The sequence below is a fragment of the Emys orbicularis genome, chromosome 5 (genome assembly GCF_028017835.1).
Source record: "Emys orbicularis isolate rEmyOrb1 chromosome 5, rEmyOrb1.hap1, whole genome shotgun sequence".
NCBI classification, from domain to species: Eukaryota; Metazoa; Chordata; order Testudines; family Emydidae; genus Emys; species Emys orbicularis.
This window is the reverse complement of record NC_088687.1, coordinates 97,966,164-97,990,066: the sequence shown is the minus strand read 5'-3', so window position 1 is coordinate 97,990,066 and position 23,903 is coordinate 97,966,164. Positions and strand designations below refer to the sequence as shown.

Genomic DNA, 23,903 nt, shown 5'->3' with positions numbered 1-23,903 from the left:
GGGCAGTGGGGCTCAGGCTTCAGCCCTGGGCCCCAGCAAGTCTAAGCCAGCCCTGGCGACCCCATTTGGGGTCTTGACCCACAGTTTGAGAATTGCTGATCTAGTCTGATCTCCTGCATATCATAGACCATCACCACCACCCAGGACCCACACACTAAATCTAACAGTGGAAATAACAGAGGCAAGAGAATAGGACAGACCGAGGTGCACCAGTGCATGAGGCCCCTGCAGTGGCAGGGAAACGATTAAATGAGATATACCCAAATAATCCTGGTAAGGGATCCACACCCACATGTTTCCGAGGAAGGCAAAAAAACCCCAAAGTCGCTGCCAGTCTGACCTGGGGAGGGGGATTCCTTCCCCACCCCACTTATGGTGATCAGTTAGACTGAGTATATGAGCAAGAACCAGCCAGCCAAGCACCTGAGAGAGAGAGCGAGAGAGAATGCTTGGTGCCACCTCAGAGCCCTGGCCCACCCTGCCAAGTATCCTGTCTCCAGCTGTGGCCATCCCTGATGCTTCAGAGGAAGAAGATTAAAAAGCCTCCCAGAATATATGGGCACATAGGGGTGGGGGGAGAGGTGTCACTTCCTGACCCCTGCAAGTGGCCGGCTGAACCCTGAAGCATGAGCTTTCGGAACATAAACTGGAAGTGAGCCCCAGGGCTGCTGCTGTTCTCTGTCCCCCACCATCACAGGCAAACCTGTCATACAATTGCACTCCTAAATGTGTCCTGCTCTCTCAAAACTAAGGTGTTTGCCCCCACAGCTACTACTGGGAGGCTGTTCCAGAATCTCACCCTTCTGGTGGTTAGAAACCTTCTAATTTCCAGTCTGAATTTGTTCATGGCCATTTTATATCATTTGTTCTTGTGCCAACATTCTCCTTTAGCTTAAATAGCTCTTCATTGTCCATGGTACTTACCCCCTTAATGTATTTATAGAGAACAATCATATAGACTCTCAGCCTTCTTTTTGTGATACTGAACAAGCCAAGCTCGTTTAGTCCCATCTCATAAAATAGGCCTTCCATTTCTCTGTTCATCCTAGTAACTCGTCTACACCTGTTTCAGTTTGAATTAATCTTTCTTGAGCATGGTTGACCAGAATTGTACACAGTATTCCAGATGAGGTCTGACCAATGCCTTATAGAAAAGTATTAATGCCATTGTACCTCTACTGGAAACGTCTCACCTAATATGTCCTAGGATTGCATTTACCTTTTTCACTGATGCATCATGTTTGTTGCTCATCCTCTGATCGACCTACACACCCAGGTCTCTCTCCTCTGTCATTTCCAACTGATGAGCCACCAGGTTGTAGCATAAATTCTGATTATTAGACCTCAAGTGCATGACCTTGCACTTTGTACTAGTGAATTCCATCCCATTTCTGTCACTCCAGTCTTCAAGGTCATTCAGATAATCTTGTGTAATAATCTGATCCTCCTCTTTATGACGATGCCTCCAAACTTGTATCAACAGCAAATTTTATTAGCACACACCTACTTTTTGTGCCAAGGTTATTAATAAAAATATTGAATAAGATTGGTCCCTAGACTGATCCTTGAGGAACTCCACTAGTATCCTCTCTCCAGTCCAATAATTCACCTTTCAGCACAACCCAGTGCTGTTTCCCCTTTGGCCAATTTCTTATTCGCCTTACAATGCTTGTACCGATCCCCATCTTCCCTAATTTAACTAATAATTTTATGTGTGGTCAAATGCTTTACTGAAGTCCAATTGTATTCAATCTTTTAGATAAGCAAAGTGCAGTAAACCTTATTTTCTCAAAAGATGAAATTGGGTTAGTCCAGCATGATCTACCATTGGTAAACCCTTTACCATTTACCTGTATGAATTTAATTATTCTTTCCTTCAAGATTTGTTCTAAAACCTTGCATACCACTGAGGTCAGTCTAGCAGGTTTGTAATTGCTGGATCACTTTTTTCCCCCCTTTCTTAAAAATAAGTACAACATTAGCTGTTCTCAAGTCATATGGTTCTACCCCTGAGTAGATAGATTTATTTCCTTAAATCCTTGCTACTGGACTCGCAATCTCACGTGCCAGTTCTTTCAGTATTCTGGGAGGGAAGTTATCTGTTTTTCCCCACTCCCCTTTCATCCAACTGGAACGCATCAAGCTCTAAAGTTTTTCTTCCACCTCAATTGTGGTAATTTCCATTTCTGGATATTCATTTTCATCAGTCATGGTGCCTTCATGCACATGTTCCATATGATCATAATAATTGAAAACTGAGGCAAAGTATTCATTTAGTTTTTGGGCCATACCTAGATTATCTTTAGTCTCCTTCCTATCTACACTGCATAGCTGCCAACATCCTCCTTCCTTTTTCTCTTTTTTATTTATATAACTAAAAACCCTCTTATTTTAATTTCTTTGGCAAGAGCTAATTCAGCTTGATTTTTAGAAATTCTCACTTTATTCCTGCATTTTCTAACCTCCATGATGTATCTTTCTTTGCTGGTAATCCCTTTTCCCATCCCCTTACTCTTAATAACCTTTTTGAGGTGGTTATTCATCCAGCTGGACCTGGAGCCTTTCCCTACAAGTTTTTCCCCCTTCCTTGGGATGCAGATTTCTCAGATAGTTTTTGTATAGTTCATTTGAAGAAATTCCAAGCCTCCACATTTAAGTCATTGAGCTCTTCAGTCCAGTTGACTTCTTTGGGAAATTAAGGTTATTAGTTAAAATCTGCCCTTTTAAAATAAAAAACTGTAGTTGACAACCTGGTTTTGATTATCCTTCTATTTAATATATTAATTTGTGATCACTTGATCCAAAGCTATTTCCTACAACCAGCTCTTCTACTTACTAAAACTAAGTCTAAAATTGCATCACCTCTTGTTGGTCCAGTGACAATTTGAAGAAGAAAACTGTAATCTATCACATCCAGGAATAACTGGGCCCTAAGAGTGTTAGTAATATTTATTCTCCAATCTATATCAGGGAAGTTAGTCTCCCATTATGATATAATTTCCAAAACTATTTATCACTGATATTAAAGAGATTGCTAGCCATATCCAAGTCTGACCCTGGGGGGAGAAGAGACTATAACAGACCCATAACACTATCCCAACACACCTCTTTTACAATCCTTCCTCAAAGTGATTGTGACCCAAATAAATTCTGTTTTTTCCATACTATCACTTGTATTTCTTTACAGTTTATAGCTTCATTGATGTACAGTTCACACCATGTTTACCTTTCTTTCTTTCTCTTCTTAACAGCACATACTCTTCAATACCTATATTCCAGTCATGAGTGCTATTCCACCATGTGTCTGTAATCCCTATAATTTCTGGTTTGACCTCCTGCAACAGTAGTTCCAGTTCCTCCATTTTATTCCCCAAACTCCTTGCATTCTTGAACAAGCATTTCAGTTGTTTCCCTTGGACCTCACCCAGTTTTCTAGCTTGTGGTGTTCCATTATCCCTTACTGTGTCTTCATTTAGCTGATTTTCCTGCTTCTATGTATTGATGCCAGGCATGGAGATTTTATGAGTCTCTCCCAACCTTCTTCCCACATCTAATTTAAACCCAGGTACTCAAGTGGAGTCCATTAGTTGAGAAGAGTCTTGTTTCCCTAAATGCCTCCCAATAGTAGATCATCCCAAAACATTCCTTGTTGCACCAATCCTTGAGCTATTTGTTGATCTTAATTGTCTTGTCATGCCTTCTCCCTCCTTCTCTAGGGACCAGAAGTATTCCACTGAAAATCACCCGAGCTTTCACTTCTTTTAGCATCTTACTCAGCTGAGCATAGTCATACTTGATCTATTTCGATGAGAATCTAGCAGTGTCCTTCATCTTGACTTGCAGAACAACTAGTGGATTTTTGCCCACTTCTATCAGGATCCTCTTCAGCTCACATCCACATATTGTATCCTGGCTCCTGGGACATAGCACACTTTTCTGTTCTCTGGATCTGTTCTGGTTATAGGCCTGTCAATTCTTCTGAGTATAGGGACCCTGATCACATAGACCTGTCTGTTCCTGGTATTAGTATGAATAGTTGCATGTTATCCTCCATTTTCCTTAGGCTCGGGTCCATCATCTCTTCCTCTTTTCTGCAGGAACTGGTTTCCTTTCTTTTCTTTCTTGCCACCACATCTTCTGCCTGTTTTTAATTCTCATTCTTCAGTGCAGCAAAACTGTTACTCAACTCAATTTCACCACCGCTAGGTGGTCTCTTCCTCTGCTTTGTCTTTATGGTTACATTTTCCCATGGATTTGGCAGTCCTCCCTTTAGCTCCTTTTGTTTGGCAGGTGTCCACAGATCTTTAGTTGCTGTACCACCTTCTCTGTCCTCTTCTGCATTATACCTTCAACTCCCCTTTTAAATTCCATCATCATCTCCAGCTTCATCTCTAATCCTTGGATCCGCTCTGCCAAGTGACGTTTCATGCATAAGTAGCTTCCACCAGATACTCCCTCAAGGATGATGTACGTCCCCCAGCTTCTGCATCTAACCATCTTCTTTCCTCTCCTCTCCTCAGTAGGAGCCTCAGTAGCAATCATTGTTTTCACTTCCTAGATACTGTTCACTGCTCCAATGTTTGTTAGTAACTGGCTTTTAAATCTGGCCAGAGTAAATCAGCTCCACCCCCTCATTAAGGAATATTAGCAAGCACATTTAACATAAACATTCTTTAGAAGACGTGATTGTGCTTTATGAAATCTGATTATGAATACTTCCTATAAAGCTCTTATTGGAAAATACAGTAAACACTTATGGCCCAGTTTGTGCCTAGCCCTTACATGCGCATGTGCAGGTAAATGGAGAAGTAGTACAGTGGTACTTCTGCCATGTTCAGTGTGCACCAGAGAGGGCGGGCCATGTTGTTTTCACTCCTCTGCACTGTCCTTCAGACTTGTACCAGCACCAATACCATTGAGGAGGATAGCAGTGCTAAGATACCCCCTACATTGAGGGAACTCCAGGAGGTACCCTGTGTCCAGAAGGGGAGCTTCTTGGTGCAGAGTAATCTACACTGGTCCCAAGACATGGCTGTGCCATAGAGGCACAACAGATCCTGTAACTAGCACTGTTTGTCACTCTGACAGTTTCACTATTTAAATGTTTTCACTTTTAATGATTTGATGTGGCACGTTACTTCCTTGCCTTTTGCTGCACATGTATTTGGCAGGAGCGTTTCATCGAAAGGCATTAATTCTGTTTGTGTGGTATGAATTATATGTGTAGGGCAGGTTACAGCAGGAGTTATGTAAAATTACAGATGTTGTTTTATTGCTTGGGAAGCATTTGAGTATTAATCCCTTACAATTGATAGATGCCCTCCAGTAATGCTGCAAATATGTTACACCCACACATTTTTGGCCTATTATCTTTCAGAGCCATTCAGTTTCCCATAGAGTTAATCTTATTTGTCGGGTTTGAACTGTAACAATTTTTCATGATATTTCTATCTTGGGTTCTCAAACTGGGGTCGGGACCCCTCAGGGAGTCGCGAGATTATTACATGGGGGGTTGCGAGCGGTCAGCCTCCACCCCAAACACCACTTTGCCTCCAGCATTTATAATGGTGTTAAATATATTAAAATGTGTTTTAATTTATAAGGGGGGGTTGCACTCAGAGGTTTGCTATGTGAAAGGGGTCACCAGTACAAAAGTTTGAGAACCACTGTTCTATCTGAAGTAATTCTAAAATTTTAAAGTTGCAGTTGAAATGTATTCACCTCGTCCTGGTGAATTTCTAAAAATATGAACATGTCTGGGCATTCAGTTCTTTTGAACTCTTTCATATGAGATGCATATTTCTGTAGGACAGGTGAATTGGAATGGAAGAAAGGTATTCCCTATTCATTACATTACTTATATTTAGGGATTTAAATGAAAGATAAATTCTGTCAAGATGTAGCTAAATGGCTCAAAAGGGTTAACTGGTTCAGCTAGATCAGGTTCTTTATCATGTCAAGTTTGATTGAATGTGAACAGCGTAATGTGTTTCTACAGGAATGTACCCAGTAGACCAGTCGGAATATAACAACCTGAAAAGTGCTATAGAAAAACTGACACTAAATGATTCCAGTGTAACTATTCATCGGGATAGCAGCCTTGCCTTAGGAGCTGGATGGAGGTGAGACTACAATTACTACACTTTAATTTTAGGAAGTGTCTTATAATATACATGGGGACTTGTTGATGGTATAGGTCTTTTACTTCTGGGGATTTTAACTCTAATTAATATTAGGCCTAAAGTGGGTACTTGATCTTAATTCTAGTCCATATTCGTATACAGCACACAATTTGTCTTGATTGGCAGTCTTTCTTCAAGAGAAGCCCTGGAGTAGAGCTGGAAGAAATTTCTCAGATGAATAGTGGATTTACGAAAAAGTTCAGTTTTTGGGGTGTGTGTTTTTGTCTGTCTCAATAACCACTGGGCTAAGGGTTATAACACAATTGGGCATAGAGGAGATTTGAATCCACATCTCTGACCTACCTTAGCTACCACCCAGGTGAGTGCCGTAATCGCCAGGCTACAGAGCCGTTTTCACTCTCTGGCACGATGAGTATTTATACAAAATGGAACAGGAGAAATTGAGAGCAACCCATTCTAGAATTGCCTATAGCCTGGTGGTTAGCATACTCATCAGGGTGGGTGGAGATGCCCTGCTCCAGAGTGGGGATTGAAACCTGTCTCTCCCACATCTCAGGCAAGTGCCCTAACCACTGGGTTAAAGGTTATAAGGGACAACATTCATTTTCTCTCTCACTCTCACATGCTGTTCTGAAGCTGCCTGGAATGAAACTCTTTTTTGATTTGCTGACAAATTCTAGACGCAAACAAAATTTTGGGGGTTTTTGGTCCCCTCTTCTCTCTCTTCCCCCCCCCCTTTTGCTGGCCAAACCACACCCCCCCAAAAAAAAAAAAAAAACCCCAAACCAAAAAAAAAATTATTTGCTCAGCTCTATCCCGGAGTCAAAGGGCACAGATGTCATTAGTCAGGATTAAGGATTGCCTTTACTGTGCTTGACATTGCCAAATCATTTAGTCTCCTAGTACTGTATTAATAATGTAAAATTATACCATAGGAATACAGTGCACATTTTGAATAACAAGGTTTTTTTTTTTTTTTTTTTTAGGTTGGGGTTTCTTGGTCTTCTACATCTGGAAGTTTTTAATCAGCGCTTGGAGCAAGAATACAATGCATCTGTCATTTTGACTGCACCCACTGTTCCATATAAGGCTGTTCTTTCCTCAGCAAAATTGATAAAGGTATTTTAATTTATTTACAGGAGCTTGAAATGAACATCAGCCTAAAACATTTTCTAAGCCAGTAAAATAAATTGTAGATCAGTATCTTCTTATAGGTGAAGCAGCAGCATCGTCTCCCTTGTTTAGGTTCCTTAGCACTATACGTTAGAAAAAATCTTCAGGCTGTGGGTTCTTTCTTTCTCCTCCTCCCCTCCCTCCCCCCCCTCCAAAAGAGCTCTAGTGTCTCTGTAGCTTGCAGCACAGCATTGACATTGGGCAGGGGATAGTCCTGGGAACCAGGAGGCTCTTTTTGCTGGCTCCATGTGCACATGTACGAAATTTGCTGAGTTACGAGCTCTTGAAAATTGCCATTTATGCCCTGCGTTTGTCTTGCTGTGAAAAACCCTGCATGCTCTATATGTGCCTGGTAGGGCTGTCAAGCTATTAAAAAGATTAATAGCAATTAATCGTGATGTTAAACAATAATAGAATATCATTTATTTAAATACTCTTGAATGTTTTCTACATTTTCAACTATATTGATTTCAATTACAACACAGAATACAAAGTGTACAGTGCTCAACTTTATATTTTCATTACAGATATTTGCACTGTAAAAAAACAAAAGAAATAGTATTTTTCAATTCATCTAATACAAGTACTGTAGTGCAATCTCTTTACCATGACAGTTGAACTTACATGTAAAACTTTAGCGCCTAGAAGTCCACTCAGTCCTACTTCTTGTTCAGCCAATCGCACAGACAAACAAGTTTATTTACATTTGAAGGAGATAATGCTTCTTGTTTACAATGTCACCTGTTTTGGATTGTTACAAGCAGGACCCGTCATCAGCATGGACGCATGTCCTCTGGAATGGTGGTTGAAGCATGAAGGGACATACGAATTTTTAGTGCATCTGGCACGTAAATACTTTGCAATGCTGGCTACAAACATGCCATGCGAACGCCTGTTCTCACTTTCAGGTGACATTGTAAATAAGAAGCGGGCAGCAGTATCTCCCGTAAATGTAAACAAACTTGTTTGTCTTAGCGATTGGCTGAACAAGAAGTAGGACTGGGTGGACTTGTAGGCGCTAAAGTTTTACATTGTTTTTGAATCCAGTTACGTAACAAAAAAAATCTATATTTGTAAGTTACAGTTTCATGATAAAGAGATTGGCACTACAGTACTTGCATGAGGTGAATTGAAAAATACTATTTCTTTTGTTTATCATTCTTACAGTACAAATATTTGTAATAAAAAATAATAATGTAAAGTGACCACTGTACACTTTGTATTCTGTGTTGTAATTGAAATCAGCATATCTGAAAATGTAGAAAAACACATGAGTTAACTGCAATTAATCGACAGCCCTAGTGCCTCGTCATAACTCCATAATCATGCATTATCCGTGGGGATGGATACATGCAAACCTGATTGATGAGGAAAAACCTTCTCCACATGGAGACATGCTGTTCTGTTAGATTTTGTACTGCAACAGAGAAGCATTCATGTGGAGCTGCTGACAGATAAAGGATTCTCTCCCCTGCACTTTTGCCCCCCCATGTCTGCCTCCTCATCCAGTGTCAACTTCCAACTGAGCTTAACAAAACAAGGCAGGTAATATACAGACTTTGTTTGGAAGCAGTTAGGGTTGCTACACACCTAACATGCCTAGTGTACAAACCCATAGAAGCAAGGAAACAAAAAGTTAAGCCGCCTAACAGTACGTATCATCTATCCTTGCGCCCACAGGTACATTATCATAATTACAATTACAGACCACACATCACAACTGTAACTGTTCATCTACAGATGCCAACCTTCCAGACTCCCTTTATCCACCCTTCAGCATACACCGCTCCTTGCTAAACTACCCTCTAAAGCATACCCAAACATCCACAACTGCTAGTGTTGGAGAAAACATCTGGAAAAGGGATGTGTGCAGAAGGGGGCAGACGGGGCAGAATTAAGGCTGCAATGTGTGGCATGTGGTATTACACTAGTTGTGGTAATGGTAAGTTGTGTGCCTGTGGGTGGAGGGGCAAGCTGTTCATATTAGGTCAAAAGTAAAGGTGTTTGAGCTATTTCTCCTAGTCTGGGGCTTTACTTAGCATTTTCTTGCTTTTGTGGGTTTGTCTGGCATTTTTGTGGGTAACAACCTTAACTCCTTCACAGACAAAAAAAAAAATGTATATTAATTCTGTGGGCATGGCTCATGTGCCACACACAGAACACTACTGGGACACTGATAATATAGATTCTGCACCAAAGAGACGTGAGCTCAAGTCTCACTTGTTCTACTGACTTGTGCCCTTCAAAATCCTTATTATTGAACAAGGCCTCCTATCCATTGAGAGTTTATACAAACTGGGGTTAGAATCTAGGTCTCTGATATGGCAGGACCCTAGTGTCAGGCTGGCCATTCAGTCACACTGTCTATAAAATTTTTCCAAATCTATCTACTCAGCTAAGATGTCTGTAAAATGGGACTACTGCATATTTAACCATCTGTTTGGAAAACATAACTTGTGGTCATGTAACTCAAGACCCATATCATAATGCATCTGCACAAGAGGGCAGAATTAATGTTGCACAGGCAGGCAACTTTAATTCTGGCACTTCCTAACTTCAGGCTATGAAATCCAGCACTCAAAATAATATTATTTTATTTTTATGTAATTAAGTTTACATTGTGCTGCCTGTGAGAGATCCTGTCTCTAAGTGACTTCGGATCTTAGTGCTGAGTGACTGATATTATACGGACAGCAGTTCCTCTCAGTGACAATATTTTCCACATTTTTCTCTCCCCAAAAGCTGTAGCAAGATTTGAATTGAACTATGAAAAGACTCTTGTGATTCATCTGTATAATTTTTGTTTTGGCAGGAGACACAGAGTGGAATTATTTTAATTGGAATACAGTCAAGAATAAAATGGCAAATTTTTCAGTTGTTCATGAGTTTAGTGCTATCTTATGTAAAGTGAAGGACTTCTGCGCTCAAGAACTCATAAATTTCCCATTGACTTTAATTTAAAATTAGTGTGTACCTGTTCCATGGGAGCGATTTACTTTTCAGTACACCTCATCATGGGTTCCACAAATAATGGTTCTAGCAATACAATTATGCAAAATATAGAAATTGCATTTTCTTCTGAGCTGTAGCCTTTCAGTTACAGTTCAGCACAAACATAGCGTGCAATGGGATTCCATCTCTTCTCACTTTCCTGAAGGTGACTAAAATTGGCATTCACTGGAGTTCAAAGATGAGGGAGGAAATACAGTCATGCCATGAAGCAATTTCTTATCATAGTCCATGTGGTTCTGTGCATCCCTTTAGATAACACATAACCCCTCTATTAAAGGGTGACTGTTTCAGAAAAGTGTGGGTCATAATGATTAAAAGTTGTGTTGGCCTGAAGTCCACAACTTGTAAGACCAATGATAAAATAACACTCCTGGAGTGATGGGACTATTGACTGATGTCAGGTCCATTGTCTTGCAAACCATTAGGGCGATAAAAATGAATGCTATACAGTGCTGGATAGCTTGAAAATGTACCATTAATTTCTTAGCTTACTAGGTCAAGATATCTAACTTCAAAATAGCATGTTCTGAGTATCATCTTGCCTTATCCCTCCTATAGGGGGGAGGGATAGCTCAGTGGTTTGAGCATTGGCCTGCTAAACCCAGGGTTGTGAGTTCAATCCTTGAGGGGGCCACTTGGGGATCTGGGGCAAAATCAGTACTTGGTCCTGCTAGTGAAGGCAGGGGGCTGGACTCGATGACCTTTCAAGGTCCCTTCCAGTTCTAGGAGATGGGATATCTCCATTAATTTCTAATTTCATTTCTATTTCTTTTCCCAGCAACTTCAATTTTGAACTGATTTTGGTGGCTGCTATCTCAAATTGTTTAAAACCAGAACCAATTCTTTATACCATCTAAAAGTCTGGAATCCCATCAGTCAAATGGTGTAAAGCATTAATCTGTAACTCAGCGTTTGAGACTCTTACCTTCAACTTGTTGCAGAATTTAGTCAATATGTAGTGAATAATGAAAGTGCCCTTTTTCAGTGTGGGGATTGGATGTTATGCAGTGAAGACAAAGGGACCTCATATTGAACAATGAGGATAAAAAATAAATATTGAGCAAATGCTTTATTCACTGATCACCTTTCAGCCTTAATGATCTTTTAATGTAGTTTTTGTGTGAAATTCTTCTTCATTGGTATTCATAATAATCTTTCTACATTATGCCTGGACGGTGCATGAATTTTCATAGTGAAAACAAGAAAGGCTTTTAAAACTATCTTTTGCAGAGGTACAGTGCTTACATTTCAGCTGCTCCTTTAATCTAACGTTCATATTATGATAACCATTGATGGTAGACAAGACTGTATGGTATTTAGGAGATTTTAATTACATTTTATTTTATTCCTATATTTCTGAATTGATGATAAATCAGTTTTTCAGTTCAGTATCTAAACATACTAATTTAGATGGCTGACATTTAAAAATATGCCGTTCAAGTACTTTTGTGTCTTTGACTGAAATGCGTTGTCTGGTAGTGCTTTAAAATCATATTTGCCATGAATTTGGGATAATCACATTACCCACAAGTGTTTCCTCAAACAATTGCAATAAAATTTATATTTTATTTGGAATGGAATTTTGTGATGCTTTCCCCCCTTTTTCATGTATTTTAAATGGGAAAAATCTTATAGAAATACTGCCATTGACACATAGGGTGGGAGCTAGTGACATTCGTAAGCGCAGTATAAAAAGTCATTTATATATATATGGAGTTCAGAGTAGATGATAATGATAGTCTCTTCTGATCTTAAAGTCTATGAGTCTATATGTTTTTTGTGACAATTTTTCATCCATTGTAACACCCCTGTAGATTTTTTACAATTAAAACTAACTCAATTTAATAAATTGAAAAATTGAGCACTGATTATCCTTCCCCTTTACTTTCAGTGCATTTTAAATTAACCAGAATGAACAAAAATGATACATTAGTCTATTGTAAGCCACCATAACATTCTGAAGAGAGGTTATAGATGCTCTGCAGCAATGCTTTATTGATTCAAAATAAACATTGATTTAACTTTCTGTTGACAAAGGGCTTGATTCTGGGAGTTTTGTGTGAGAAATGCTTGCAGAATTTGGATCACAGTCATGATGCCTATTTTTTTAAAAGTAAACACTCTATTTTGGTCCACTGCATTTGGCACAATAGTAAGGTAGAGGTAAAATTTTGTGTTTTTAATCTACTTGATATTGGATATAGTTACCTGCCTTACTGTACCAGACAATCATTAATACCTGAGGCTTCAAAGGTAGCTTAACATTCTAATGTTGCTGCTTCCGTATACTTAATGAACATCGAAAACTTATGAAACAAGGAATAATAATGTAAATGTTCTTATTTTCATAAATAAATTTCCAGAAATGTCTTTCCTCTAATCAGTGGTCAGAGAATAAAGTTCACTAGAAGTACTTGTAAAGGGACTCTTGTGAAAGCAAGTTCTTGATTCGGTTGATGTCCTTCCTTTTGTAGGAGCACGGAAAAGAGGAGATTACTGTTATCAACCCTGCTGAGTTTCCTGATAAATCTTCAGTATCGGAATATTTGGAACCAACCGTTTTGGGGACTATCATAACACCCGATGAATATATTGGAAAAATCATAACTCTGTGTCAGGTTTGTATAGAATTTTAGTTTTGTGATTGCACTGTTAAATCACATGTGGTATCTAGATACCACAGTGATGGGCACCATAGGAATGTTTAGTAATAATACTCTCAATAAAATCAAGATTTAAAATGGTCAGGTATGAATGACATCACTTTTCTGAATTATAAGGTCATCTAGAGAGGTAATATCTTTTATTGGACCAATTTCTGAAGAAGAGCTCTGTGTAGCTCGAAACTTTGTCTCTCTCACCATCAGAAGTTGGTGCAAAAAAGATACTACCTCACCCACTTTGCCTCTCTAATGTCCTGTGACCAACACGGCTACAACACTGCATACAAGATCATCCAGTGAAAGATAGCTGCTCAAGCTCAACCCCGGAGAGTCTTTTTAAACAATTGCTCCAGCTCCCAATAAAAGAGAGGGGTTTTTGCTAGTTTGTTTCACTACTAACGAGGGGAATCACCAATGGGAGATGCTGGTGGTATTAAGTACAGCATATGTAGGAGTAATTTAATGAAACATAATCTCTATCCATGGACCTGAAAAACAGTAGTTTCTCTTGCTTAACTTAGGGAGTTTTGCAGTTTCTTGTCTCTCTAACAAGTGTTGTAGATATGGTATGCTTTACCTGACTCTGCCATGTACAGATGTGGAACAAAGCAGGATGATATAAAGTCTAGTCATTGATTCAAATAATCCCATTCTGGTAGAAAACAGATTGTTTTAATTGATTACATCTGCAGTACACATTTTAAAAGCTTAATTCTTTACCCAAACACCTCCCCCTGTGCATTTGCAATATTTTACTTGATTTTTTTAAAAAATATGGGTACATTAAAAATAAATAAATGCAGTATTTTATATGGTTTTGTATATACAAACTTTGTCACAAAATGCTCTGTAGTATACAAAATTACAGTATACATAATTCAGGACAATATACTACTATGTTTGCTACATTAGTGCCCAAAGTATATATGGGATGAAGACATTGTATAGTAAAATAAATACATAAAAATAAAAGACTATTGAAAGGAGTTGGGCCCTGATCCTACAAGCCCCCCTGCATGGGTAGCTCTCCTGTGTCTAAGAACCTAGACTTTATTGGGGCTGCCTGTAGGTGTAAAGCCCACCCACGAAGAACTGCTTGCAAGATTAGGACATGAGGGAGCAGCAGCAGAAGCTCTTAAGATTTTCAGTGATGAGGCAAGAGGCATTAGGAAATATATGCATGGGAAGGATCTCTAGACCATTAGTCCAAAAATGGCCACTTCTTGAATTATGATGCTGTAATTCTCAATTCTGAGAATCTAAACAAAACTAATTTTTTTTAAAAAAAGTACTCGAACTGTCTGATGGCTTGTTGCCAGAACCTCTCTGTGTAATAATAGCCCCATATTTGCCTGTTTGTTCTGTATTTGTGTTGTGAGATTTTTCTACTGAGGAGAGTTCATTCTTTTAAAGTGTCATATTTATTAGACTCGCAGGGCTGTTCAGAAGGACATGATGTACATTGATGAGCACAGGGTTATGCTGAAATATATCTTCCCACTGAATGAAATTGTGGTGGATTTTTATGATGCTCTGAAATCACTCTCTTCTGGATATGCTAGGTAATTTTTTTCTTTTTCAAAATACAGTTTAAGAATTTTGGGTGAGATATTCAAAGGCACAAATGGGAAGTAAGTGTTCAACTCTCATTATCTTTAAACGCTGTATTCAGGGAAGCATATCCATGTGTAATAGCATTTCCTCAAGGAGTTTACAATGTAGATTAAACATAACAGAGAAAGGGATGACAGATGGTGGGGATGGGGATATGGCAAGGACAAGGGATGCAACAGTGAAGGATTGGATAAACTTACTGTTATGTTCATGTTTGATTAAAACAAATACATCTTTGCTCAGACTGCTACCAGAAAGCTTAAAAAGGGGGGGGGAAGAAGGTTACCAGTAGATGTTGAATGTTTCACCAAAAATAAGATTTTGTGAAATGTAAGAGATCTTGACTTGTCTGTCTGTTTATAATATTATATATGTGTGTGTGTGCTATGAATATTTTGCATACTTAGTGAGGGCAATGTATAACGTTAGAAATAAAATTATTAAAATCTAATGTTAATAAAATTCTACTAAAACAGCTTCTTTCATAGAAGCTGTAGAACATTCCTGTGGAATAGGAAGATATTAAATCCATTTTGCAGATGAGCAAACTGAGGCATAGAGGCAAGGCCATACTGAACATCACTGTCAGAAATGGGAATAGAACAGAAGAAACCTGACTTGTAGACTCCTGACATTCACTTTTCTTATATACCAGTTCTGAAATAGCAATGACTAAACGACACACACATTGTAGAGAGAAACCTTGTATAAGGTGGAAGTGCAGTAGCTTGCACCCATTTTGGGTACTGTGATCATTATTGGGAATGGAATTTCCTATTATCAGTTCTTCATTAAGTTAGACTCAGACCTGCAGGCAGGGATTTGAAAATCCCAGCCTAATAAATAAGGTTATGTTATGAAAATCAGTGGCAGTCAGCTTAGAAATCAGTTAACAAAATTTACTGTGATATATAACTATCCTCTTGCCAGCTGTACATTGTGCAAGTGTCCAGTGTACTGTAATGTGAGAACTAGCATTATCTACTTGTCAAAGGGACCCTTGACAATGTACTTTTATTCATTAGTTCTTCTTTCCAGTGTGAGAAGGAAACCTTTCCAAATGTTAATTCGTTAATACAAGTCTGAAACCCAGATGAAGGGGTATATTCTCAACTTTGTTCTGGGAATTAAGCAAATAATTTTCTGCACATTGAGATGAAATTTTGTTCCTTCAGGCAAAATGATCTTTACAGCTGGTAGCTATAAAAATATGCAGATACTCACCAGCAACCTTTGGGAGTTTAGCTGAAAGGAATATGTTGCTAGATAGATGGGATTTAAGCCAACAAACAGTGTGCCTCTTTTTATTGAAATATGATCTCAGGAGATTTGGTAGTAAGATGCATTATAATAATATATGGAGATATACTTATCTCATAGAACTGGGAGGGACCCTGAAAGGTTATCAAGTCCAGCCCCATGCCTTCACTAGCAGGACCAAGTACTGATTTTTGCCACAGATCCCTAAGTGGCCCCCTCAAGGATTGAACTCACAACCCTGGGTTTAGCAGGCCAATGCTCAAACCACTGAGCTATCCCTCCTTGCCAAAACTGTGGAAGGAACAGGTGGCTTTGATACTGGTCTCATGATTTACTTTTTAATATCCACAATTGTGTTAAACACTTTACTGGCATAAGAATAACAGTTCCCCGCCTAAAAAGATTGCAGTTTAATCAAAGTTCATATAATTCAATGGGTAGCAAGAGAGAACTCTTTGATTTACAGTGACAGGATTGCAAGATTGGTGGTTCTGCATGTTGTTGTGAGGTTTTTGGTTTTGTTCTTAAATATGTTTTATGAATATAGGATTATGACTGGGTGTTGGGTTTTTGTGTGTGTGTGTTGTGTGGCTGAACTGGTAGGGAGAAAGAAAACAGGGAATGAGAGAGGGTGGATAGAAAGAAAAATGAAGGGGAAGGAGAGCCAGAGGAGGATGGAGGGAGGTGATTAAAAAGGGGTGTGGTGGTGGGGGTGGAAGTGAAGGCGAGAGATGGGGAGAAGCATGATGGCTGTGGGGGGAGATAGAGGGAAAGAGAGAGGGAGGTCTGGCAGCAAATTGAGCATTGGAACCAGACAGGAGTAGGAGGAGAGCAACCGATTAGTCAAATGGAGTACATATAAAAACCAGTTCAGAGTTTGTTTTGAGATTTAGGATTCTCATGACATCAGAATGTATAAAGACTCTGCTGCAGCGACTTGGAGGGGAAGCTTCAAGAGCTGAGGCTTTAAGGTTGGTCTAAAGAAGCTCCTCACACTGCTGCCCTCATGTTGGCTTGGTGGGAAAGAATCTGGTATCCCTGAGTGGCTCTTAGAGAATCCAGTGGGGATGGTGGGTCCTGACTAACCCCTGCTGAGTAGCTAGAAGAAAGGGTGCTGTCTGCCTGTGTTTTAGAGCAAGCTTTTGCCCACAGTGTACTTATAATTCAGTTTTGGAGAGAGAACGGATTTACTAAAATACATTTAAAAATGGCAGTACCCCTCCTGTAATGAAAATCCAAGTGTTTTATTAAAATGTGTATACAAAACAAATGCTAAAAGCCTAAAAGATTCCTGGAGTAGAGAATATAGTATCAATTACAAGGTTGAAGTTGACTTTTATTTTTTTCCCCCTTTAGTTTTGATTATGAAGATGCAGGATACCAGGCAGCAGACCTTGTCAAAATGGATATTCTTTTAAATGGAAACTCTGTTGAAGAATTGGGAACTGTTGTACACAAGTAAGTAGATTAACTGGAGAATCCCAATCAGTGAATGAAAAGGTTTCTTCTTTATATTTTCAGCATATATTGGTGAAAGAGCAATGAGGATTTCATCATGCAACCATCTTCAGGAATGATCTGCAAAGGAAGAGAGATGTTTTATAATTAGGAGAGAATTAAGAATCACATATTTGTGATTTTAGAAAGAGATTCAAATTGTTAACTAGAAAAACAGGAAGCAGAAGATGTTAAAAGGAGGACAGGGTGATTGCCTATAAGCAAAAGGTTCACATTAAGGAAAAAAGTGTTAACCATTTGAAGAGAGCTTAAAATAGGGCAAAGACTAAAAAGGGTGGGACAGATCTTGTGGAGAGGATTGTTGAAAATAAGGGAATCAAACTTACGAAAGGTACACAATTGAAAGTTGTCAGTTGTTTCATGCTCCAGATTATGTCAATGCCATATACATTTAATATTATCTCAGTTTAATTCTGTAATGAGACATTAGATGCAACATTTTGAAGTTGCAGAGGAATGTATACATTGTAAAGTCAGGCATCGTGTTGCAACTTCCTGCAGTACATGATGTTTTGGTTGTGTTCCTCATGTTGAGTCTCTGTCCTGTTTTTAAGATAGTCTCTCTCACATTTGACCTTTTGTTGGTCTTGAGCTGTGAGGGGAGTAAATTGACCAATGAGACTTGGAAAATGAATAAGTTTGAAGGCCTCAAAGGTGAGAAGAGAGGTCACAGAATATTGGGAAAATAGGAGGTCACATATAGGGTAAACATTTAGAAAATGGAGGCCAAAACATCCCCATTATCTCAGAAAATAACATTTACTGTACTAAGTTCTATATTAATGAGCCAGGTTTCTTAAATGTAGTTATGACAAGTTTCCAGATTTCTGCATTCCTCGGTGGAATCCTACCTTTCTATTTGCTGCTTTCATTTCTGATGGAGTCTTTATAACTTTCCACTTGTTCTTCCAACTACCATCTTTAGTAGTGTCCTTAATTTTCCTCTTCTTTTTTTCCCCCTCTTCCTTCCAGGATGTCTGAACTTTAATCTGCAGTTGCTGAAATTCATATTTACACTTTAGTTATTTTCTGTTATGACAAACTACAATCTTTCCTAAATTCTTTGATTTCTTAACTTCAGAGGGTCAGAATAACAAAGCCAAACTGTCTTGCTCCAGGAAGGTTGTTTCATTCATCCTTGCAATCAACTCTGATTTAATCTTCTGGCTTTCAGAATTTTCCATGGGTTCCCCTAGTCTCTCACATTAAACATATTCCTATTCATTTTCCCACTTGTTCACAATGTTCCTAAAAAATTGGCATTTTATCTCTCGTCTGCAACTCTTTATAGTTGATTATTGCTTTTAAACACGCACTTCTCTGTTTATTTGGGAACTCACTCCTAAACTACTTCCTTTCATCAGAACTAACCTTGAAATCATTGTTTCTGTTAGCCTAAAATTGACACTTAAATCCCACTCAGTATCATTTCCCCTTATCGCTGCATCTTTTCAGTCTCTCTCCGCACGCTGTAACTAGATTGCATATATTATAATGGAAATGTTAGGTAACCTAAATACGGGGATTGCTACCAGCATCTCCTATCATAAATATACTCACCCATCCACATCTTAAATATATATATTTATAGCGTTAAACTGCAGCTATTTATTTTACTGCATCTATCTATTGTACAGATAAAGGGAAGCCCAAATGTTGCTATTTACAGTATCAAACTCTAAAGCATATATTTTCAGCTACTGCTTGCTATAAAATGTTTTGATACAGGATAATATAAAATTATTTTTCTTTGTTTTCAGACCATCACAAAACTGTCAACACGTACCTTTGTTTTCTAGCCTTTTGGGAGCTTTTCAGTGTAAATTTGCTATCTCTGTCATTTCATGCCTTCAAAATCTGAAATATGTGCTAATGCAGAATGCCTTTAGATAATGTCTACTAATAAGTTAAGAGAAACATTTAAAAATGTTTCTGAATGTAACTGTTTTGTGAGTAAATGTTTGAGAGAACTGTACTGACCTATTCAACCTCTAATAGATAAAAATCCCCCTCCCCTTATAAAAATCTAAGAAATAACTGCTGAAATTATAATATTCTTATAGCTATGTCTGGATTATGCCTCAATCCATAGAGGCAGCCCTTTTATTTCAGTTTATTAAGCTCCTAGCCAAAGTTTGAGCTATACATTTTAAAAAAAGATGTACAAGCATGCCAATTGAAGTTTTTCACCTTGCCCAAAAAATGCGTTCCCCTTCAACACACTATCACCCACACTTCTTATCTTCCACAAATAAAATCCTCCCATCTCAAACCACTGAGACAAGTTAAATTTCTTCCAAACATACCCCGAGGCTAGCCAGACATATTCTCTTTGCTATAATGGCATTATTAACTTTTAATATCGAGTCCAGGGATTTGAGGAAGTCAAAAAAGGACCAGAATTCTCAATTTGTATACCTTACATCACAATGCTCTGAACTATACTAAACTTATTTGGATTAAGTATTCAGTATAATACATGTTTTATAACAGTCTGCACATTTAATTACTGAAGATTATTTGAAAAGCGCTTTGTTAATGTAATCAAATTATCAGTTATCTTGTATGAACTGGTAGATTGCAGGTGCAATAGTCTTTCTCCTCACCTTGGATAGAGTATTATGCTATGATCAGAATATCTTTGATTTTAATAGGGAAATAGACCCTTTTTAGAAACAATACTTACTGTCTAGAAAACTGTTAATGATAATTCTCTTAAGTTTTTTCTCTCAGGCTGCATTATTCTCTCAGAAAACAATAGTAAATTTCCCTTTCAGAGACAAAGCATATGCTGTTGGCAAAGCCATGTGTGAACGTTTAAAAGATGCTATTCCTAGACAGTTGTTTGAAATAGCCATCCAGGCAGCTCTTGGCAGCAAAGTCATTGCAAGAGAAACGTAAGTTACATCTTTTTTTCCTGGCTTTAGCTATCTTTTTAAGATATTATGATGAGGAAATGTTTCTTATTTACCTAAATATTTTTAAAATTTGTCCCCGCAGCCATAAACAAACAGATTTTGTTGTAAAATCTAGCCCATTTAGGGGGAAACAGCAGGAGGTACTGCCCCTCATTTGCAGCCAGTGGGAAAATTACTTGTGGAGGCCTACATTTTTCTCTCATTTATATAGTACTAGTCTCCCAAAATAAAACAAATATTTGATCTTCAAATTTCAATCTAATATTCTTTTGATGTCAATAAAGTTGAAGAAATAATTGACATATTGTAATTTTATTCTGTATAAAACCAGATAAGAAAATGTTTCTTAATGGATCAAGCACAGTAAATCACAAGAGTGTGATTTCTGGGACAGGTAGAATAGTCTCCCACCAACAAAATCAGGTCACCGTGCTGAGTACGTGGTGAACACTAGGACCCCGGGGACTGAGCCAAGGCAGTTGTTTCCACATACTCACTCCAAAGGAAGTCTAATGCAGGCTCTGCAAGCTAGCTGTTCCCTGCCAGCACCTACAGTACTCCCACTCCAAACCAACCATGGTTTCTTGGCGTGACCCCAGTGCAGTCAGCTTTTGTTGCTGCAAAGGACTGTGGGATTTGGGTAGTAGTAAGTAACCCTGGGTGGCTTTTGGGTCCCAAGTGGAAATAGATTGAGAACCACTACTGTAATATATGCTAAAATGTATGAATAGTAAGAATCATAGCACATACTTAATAAGCTAATCATACAGATGGTAGGGCATTGTCATCCATTCATTTGCAATAACACTGTGCCACTGGCTCCATTAGGTTCTATTTTTTGCTTAGTTACAGTATTGTAAACTTTTGAGTGTTAAAGTCAATTTGAAGTAAGTCACAGGTAAGATCATTAACTAGAAAAGGGATTGTACTGTGCTAGCCTTTAATGGATGCTTCCAGAATTCAAAAATATCAGTTTGAGGCTTAGCCTCCTAGCTGACTTGGATTGGAGGATTTTAAAAGAAACACTCGTGATCTGTATAACAATACCCAAGCATCCTAGAAAAATTACCTCAAAACATTTTTCCACCCATAGATTTGGGTTAGTACCGGCTACTACTTGGAATATATTAGGGCTCGTGTGTTGGAAATGTACTGACATATTGATGTATACAGATAGTATATGGTATCTTCTCTCTTACAGAGTGAAAGCTTACAGAAAGAATGTTCTGGCAAAATGTGTAGGTATTTTTCAATTTGGGGAGGGGGAGATTTCTGATATTTGAATATAAACACTTTCAGTGGCCCAGCTAGGGGGGTATGGTCCCTCTCCTTACTCTCCCATGTCCCTCTCCGTACCAGTTTCATTTTTGTACTTTGCTCTTCTCTGGCTCACTTGTCTCTCTCACGTTCAAGTTCCTGTTACAAGGTCCTCTTATTTATACAATTATGTTATTTAGATTTTCATTCTAAAATACAATTTTCCCTTTGTATTCTATTGTGTCTGCTTGCACTATATTTACACTGTGGTTTAGAAAAACTGACAGCTTTTTCAAAGCTGCACATCTACTATATACCTAAGAGTCTCAGATTCACTATCCCCCAGTCTTTCCCAAATGACTTGGGTGAGTGAGTTTCTCTGTAGAGACTGGTTGTGACTAGGCTTGACTTTGGCTTTTTCATTGCTCAACCAAGATAATACAGATTAAAGAATGTAGTGCTTAACTGTTCACAGAACTAGAGAGAATTACAGAAAAAATTGATTATGCTTGTCAGAGGTCTAAGGACACGATGAGTTACAGAAGAGCCCTTTACTTTCATTAGTCATGGTAGATATCAAACCAATATAGCCTCTCTTGACAGGCTCATGTGACAAATGAGATAATGGAAGAAACCAGCTCCTGCCTGTGTAAATGCCTAAATTACAGGTTGTTCACTGGCTCCTCTTCTCCCTCTTAAATATTGGTAATTTAGGATGAGTGGTGGGAGTTAGATTGACCTTAGGTTACATCTAATATAATTAGTCTTTTCAAAAACTGATGGCTAAATAGCTACTGATACAGGAACTCCTCAATTAACGTTGTAGTTATGTTCCTGAAAAATGCGACTTTAAGCGAAACGATGCTAAGCAAATCCAATTTCCCCATAAGAATTAATGTAAATGGCGGGGGGGGGGGGGAGGGTTAGGTTCCAGGGAATTTTTTTCACCAGACAAAAGACTATATTATATATTATATAATCACACACACACACATACAGTATACGTTTTAAACAAACAATTTAATACTGGTACACAGTGATGATGATTGTGAAGCTTGGTTGAGGTGGAGGAGTTAGAGGGTGGGATGAATGGGGTGCTAAATGAACTAGTAATTGACTGAGTCCTCAAGGGTTAACTCTCACACTCTAGGAGGCAGCAGGAAAGGAGGGAGGGCAGACAGAGAGACACACCCTGTGTGTGAGAGAAAAAATGCGCATTTCCCCTTTAAGTAGCTGACCCCAGGCTTAAGTACACTGCCCTGTTAATTAAATCAGCTGGCTGAGACCTCCTGACACCTCAGCTACTGGAAGCTCCCTCTGTAGTGTGTTCCCCCCACCCCGCTCTATGGAAGATTGGGTAAGCGGGGTGCAGGAGCAGGGGGGAGGGAGGGATACCCTGACACTAGCCCTCCTCTTCCCCCCGAACAGCAAGCAGGAGTCTCTGGGAGCAGCTCCAAGGCAGAGGGCAGGAGCAGCACATGGCAGTGGGGGGAGGGACACAGCTGAAATCCAGGCAGCTGCTGCGTGGGGAGCTGATAGGGAGGGCTGCTTGTCCACCCTGGTTCCAACCACCCACCAGCTAGCTGCAAAAAGTTGCTCTTTCTGCAAGCAGTGGACAAAACAGGTGTCTGCCAAAGGACATTAGAAGGGAGCATTTCACAACTTTAAACGAGCATGTTCCCTAATTGATCAGCAATTTAACATCGAAACAATGTTAACCGGGATGACTTTAAGTGAGGAGTTACTGTACTGTATAGCATAGCTCTTAATGTTTTTTACACTGTACTAGCTATACAATATACCAAGTTAACACATCTTTCCTTTTTAATAGTATGGTGGAGATATTACACGGAAAATGAAGCTTTTGAAGAGGCAAGCAGAAGGAAAGAAAAAGATGAGGAAAATTGGCAACGTGGAAGTGCCCAAAGATGCCTTTATAAGTGTTCTAAAGAGACAATCTGAAAAGTAATTGGAGACCAAAACTCTGCAACTCTGATGCTTCTATCTAACTTTTGCTGGGCAAATGGCAGGATGAGGTTAATGTATAACTTCTTGCTGGGGGTATGTTTGTGTGACTTGTCATATTTAATTTTGTACAGCTGGCTACAGCTATGAAGAATGAATTTTAATTGGAAGAATGTACTTGAAGTCTACATTTCAGATTGTATTACCATACACTATTTTGTAATGTGTACAATTAAATTCAACTAGAATGATTGTGGGTGACATAAAATCCAATCCCAGAAGGAGCGTGCTTCAAGGCACTGCAGGCATGGCCAACCCCCAACTTACTTTTCTAACTCTCCACACAAGAAATAATAGATGGTGCACGTTGGATCTCAAAT

At 38.8% G+C, this 23,903-nt stretch overlaps 1 protein-coding gene across 1 annotated transcript in view; it reads left to right on the top strand.

Moving 5' to 3' along the window:
* GUF1 (GTP binding elongation factor GUF1) overlaps positions 1 to 23,527 on the top strand; it is a 43,592-nt gene extending 20,065 nt beyond the window's left edge. Inside the window, exons 10-17 of the mRNA XM_065405472.1 lie at positions 5,999 to 6,122; positions 7,130 to 7,262; positions 12,803 to 12,946; positions 14,420 to 14,553; positions 17,222 to 17,323; positions 20,161 to 20,280; positions 21,503 to 21,539; positions 23,390 to 23,527. Coding sequence (XP_065261544.1) covers positions 5,999 to 6,122; positions 7,130 to 7,262; positions 12,803 to 12,946; positions 14,420 to 14,553; positions 17,222 to 17,323; positions 20,161 to 20,280; positions 21,503 to 21,539; positions 23,390 to 23,527 — 932 coding nt within the window. The remainder of the gene's footprint in view (positions 1 to 5,998; positions 6,123 to 7,129; positions 7,263 to 12,802; positions 12,947 to 14,419; positions 14,554 to 17,221; positions 17,324 to 20,160; positions 20,281 to 21,502; positions 21,540 to 23,389) is intronic.
* The last annotated feature ends 376 nt before the right edge of the window (positions 23,528 to 23,903 follow it).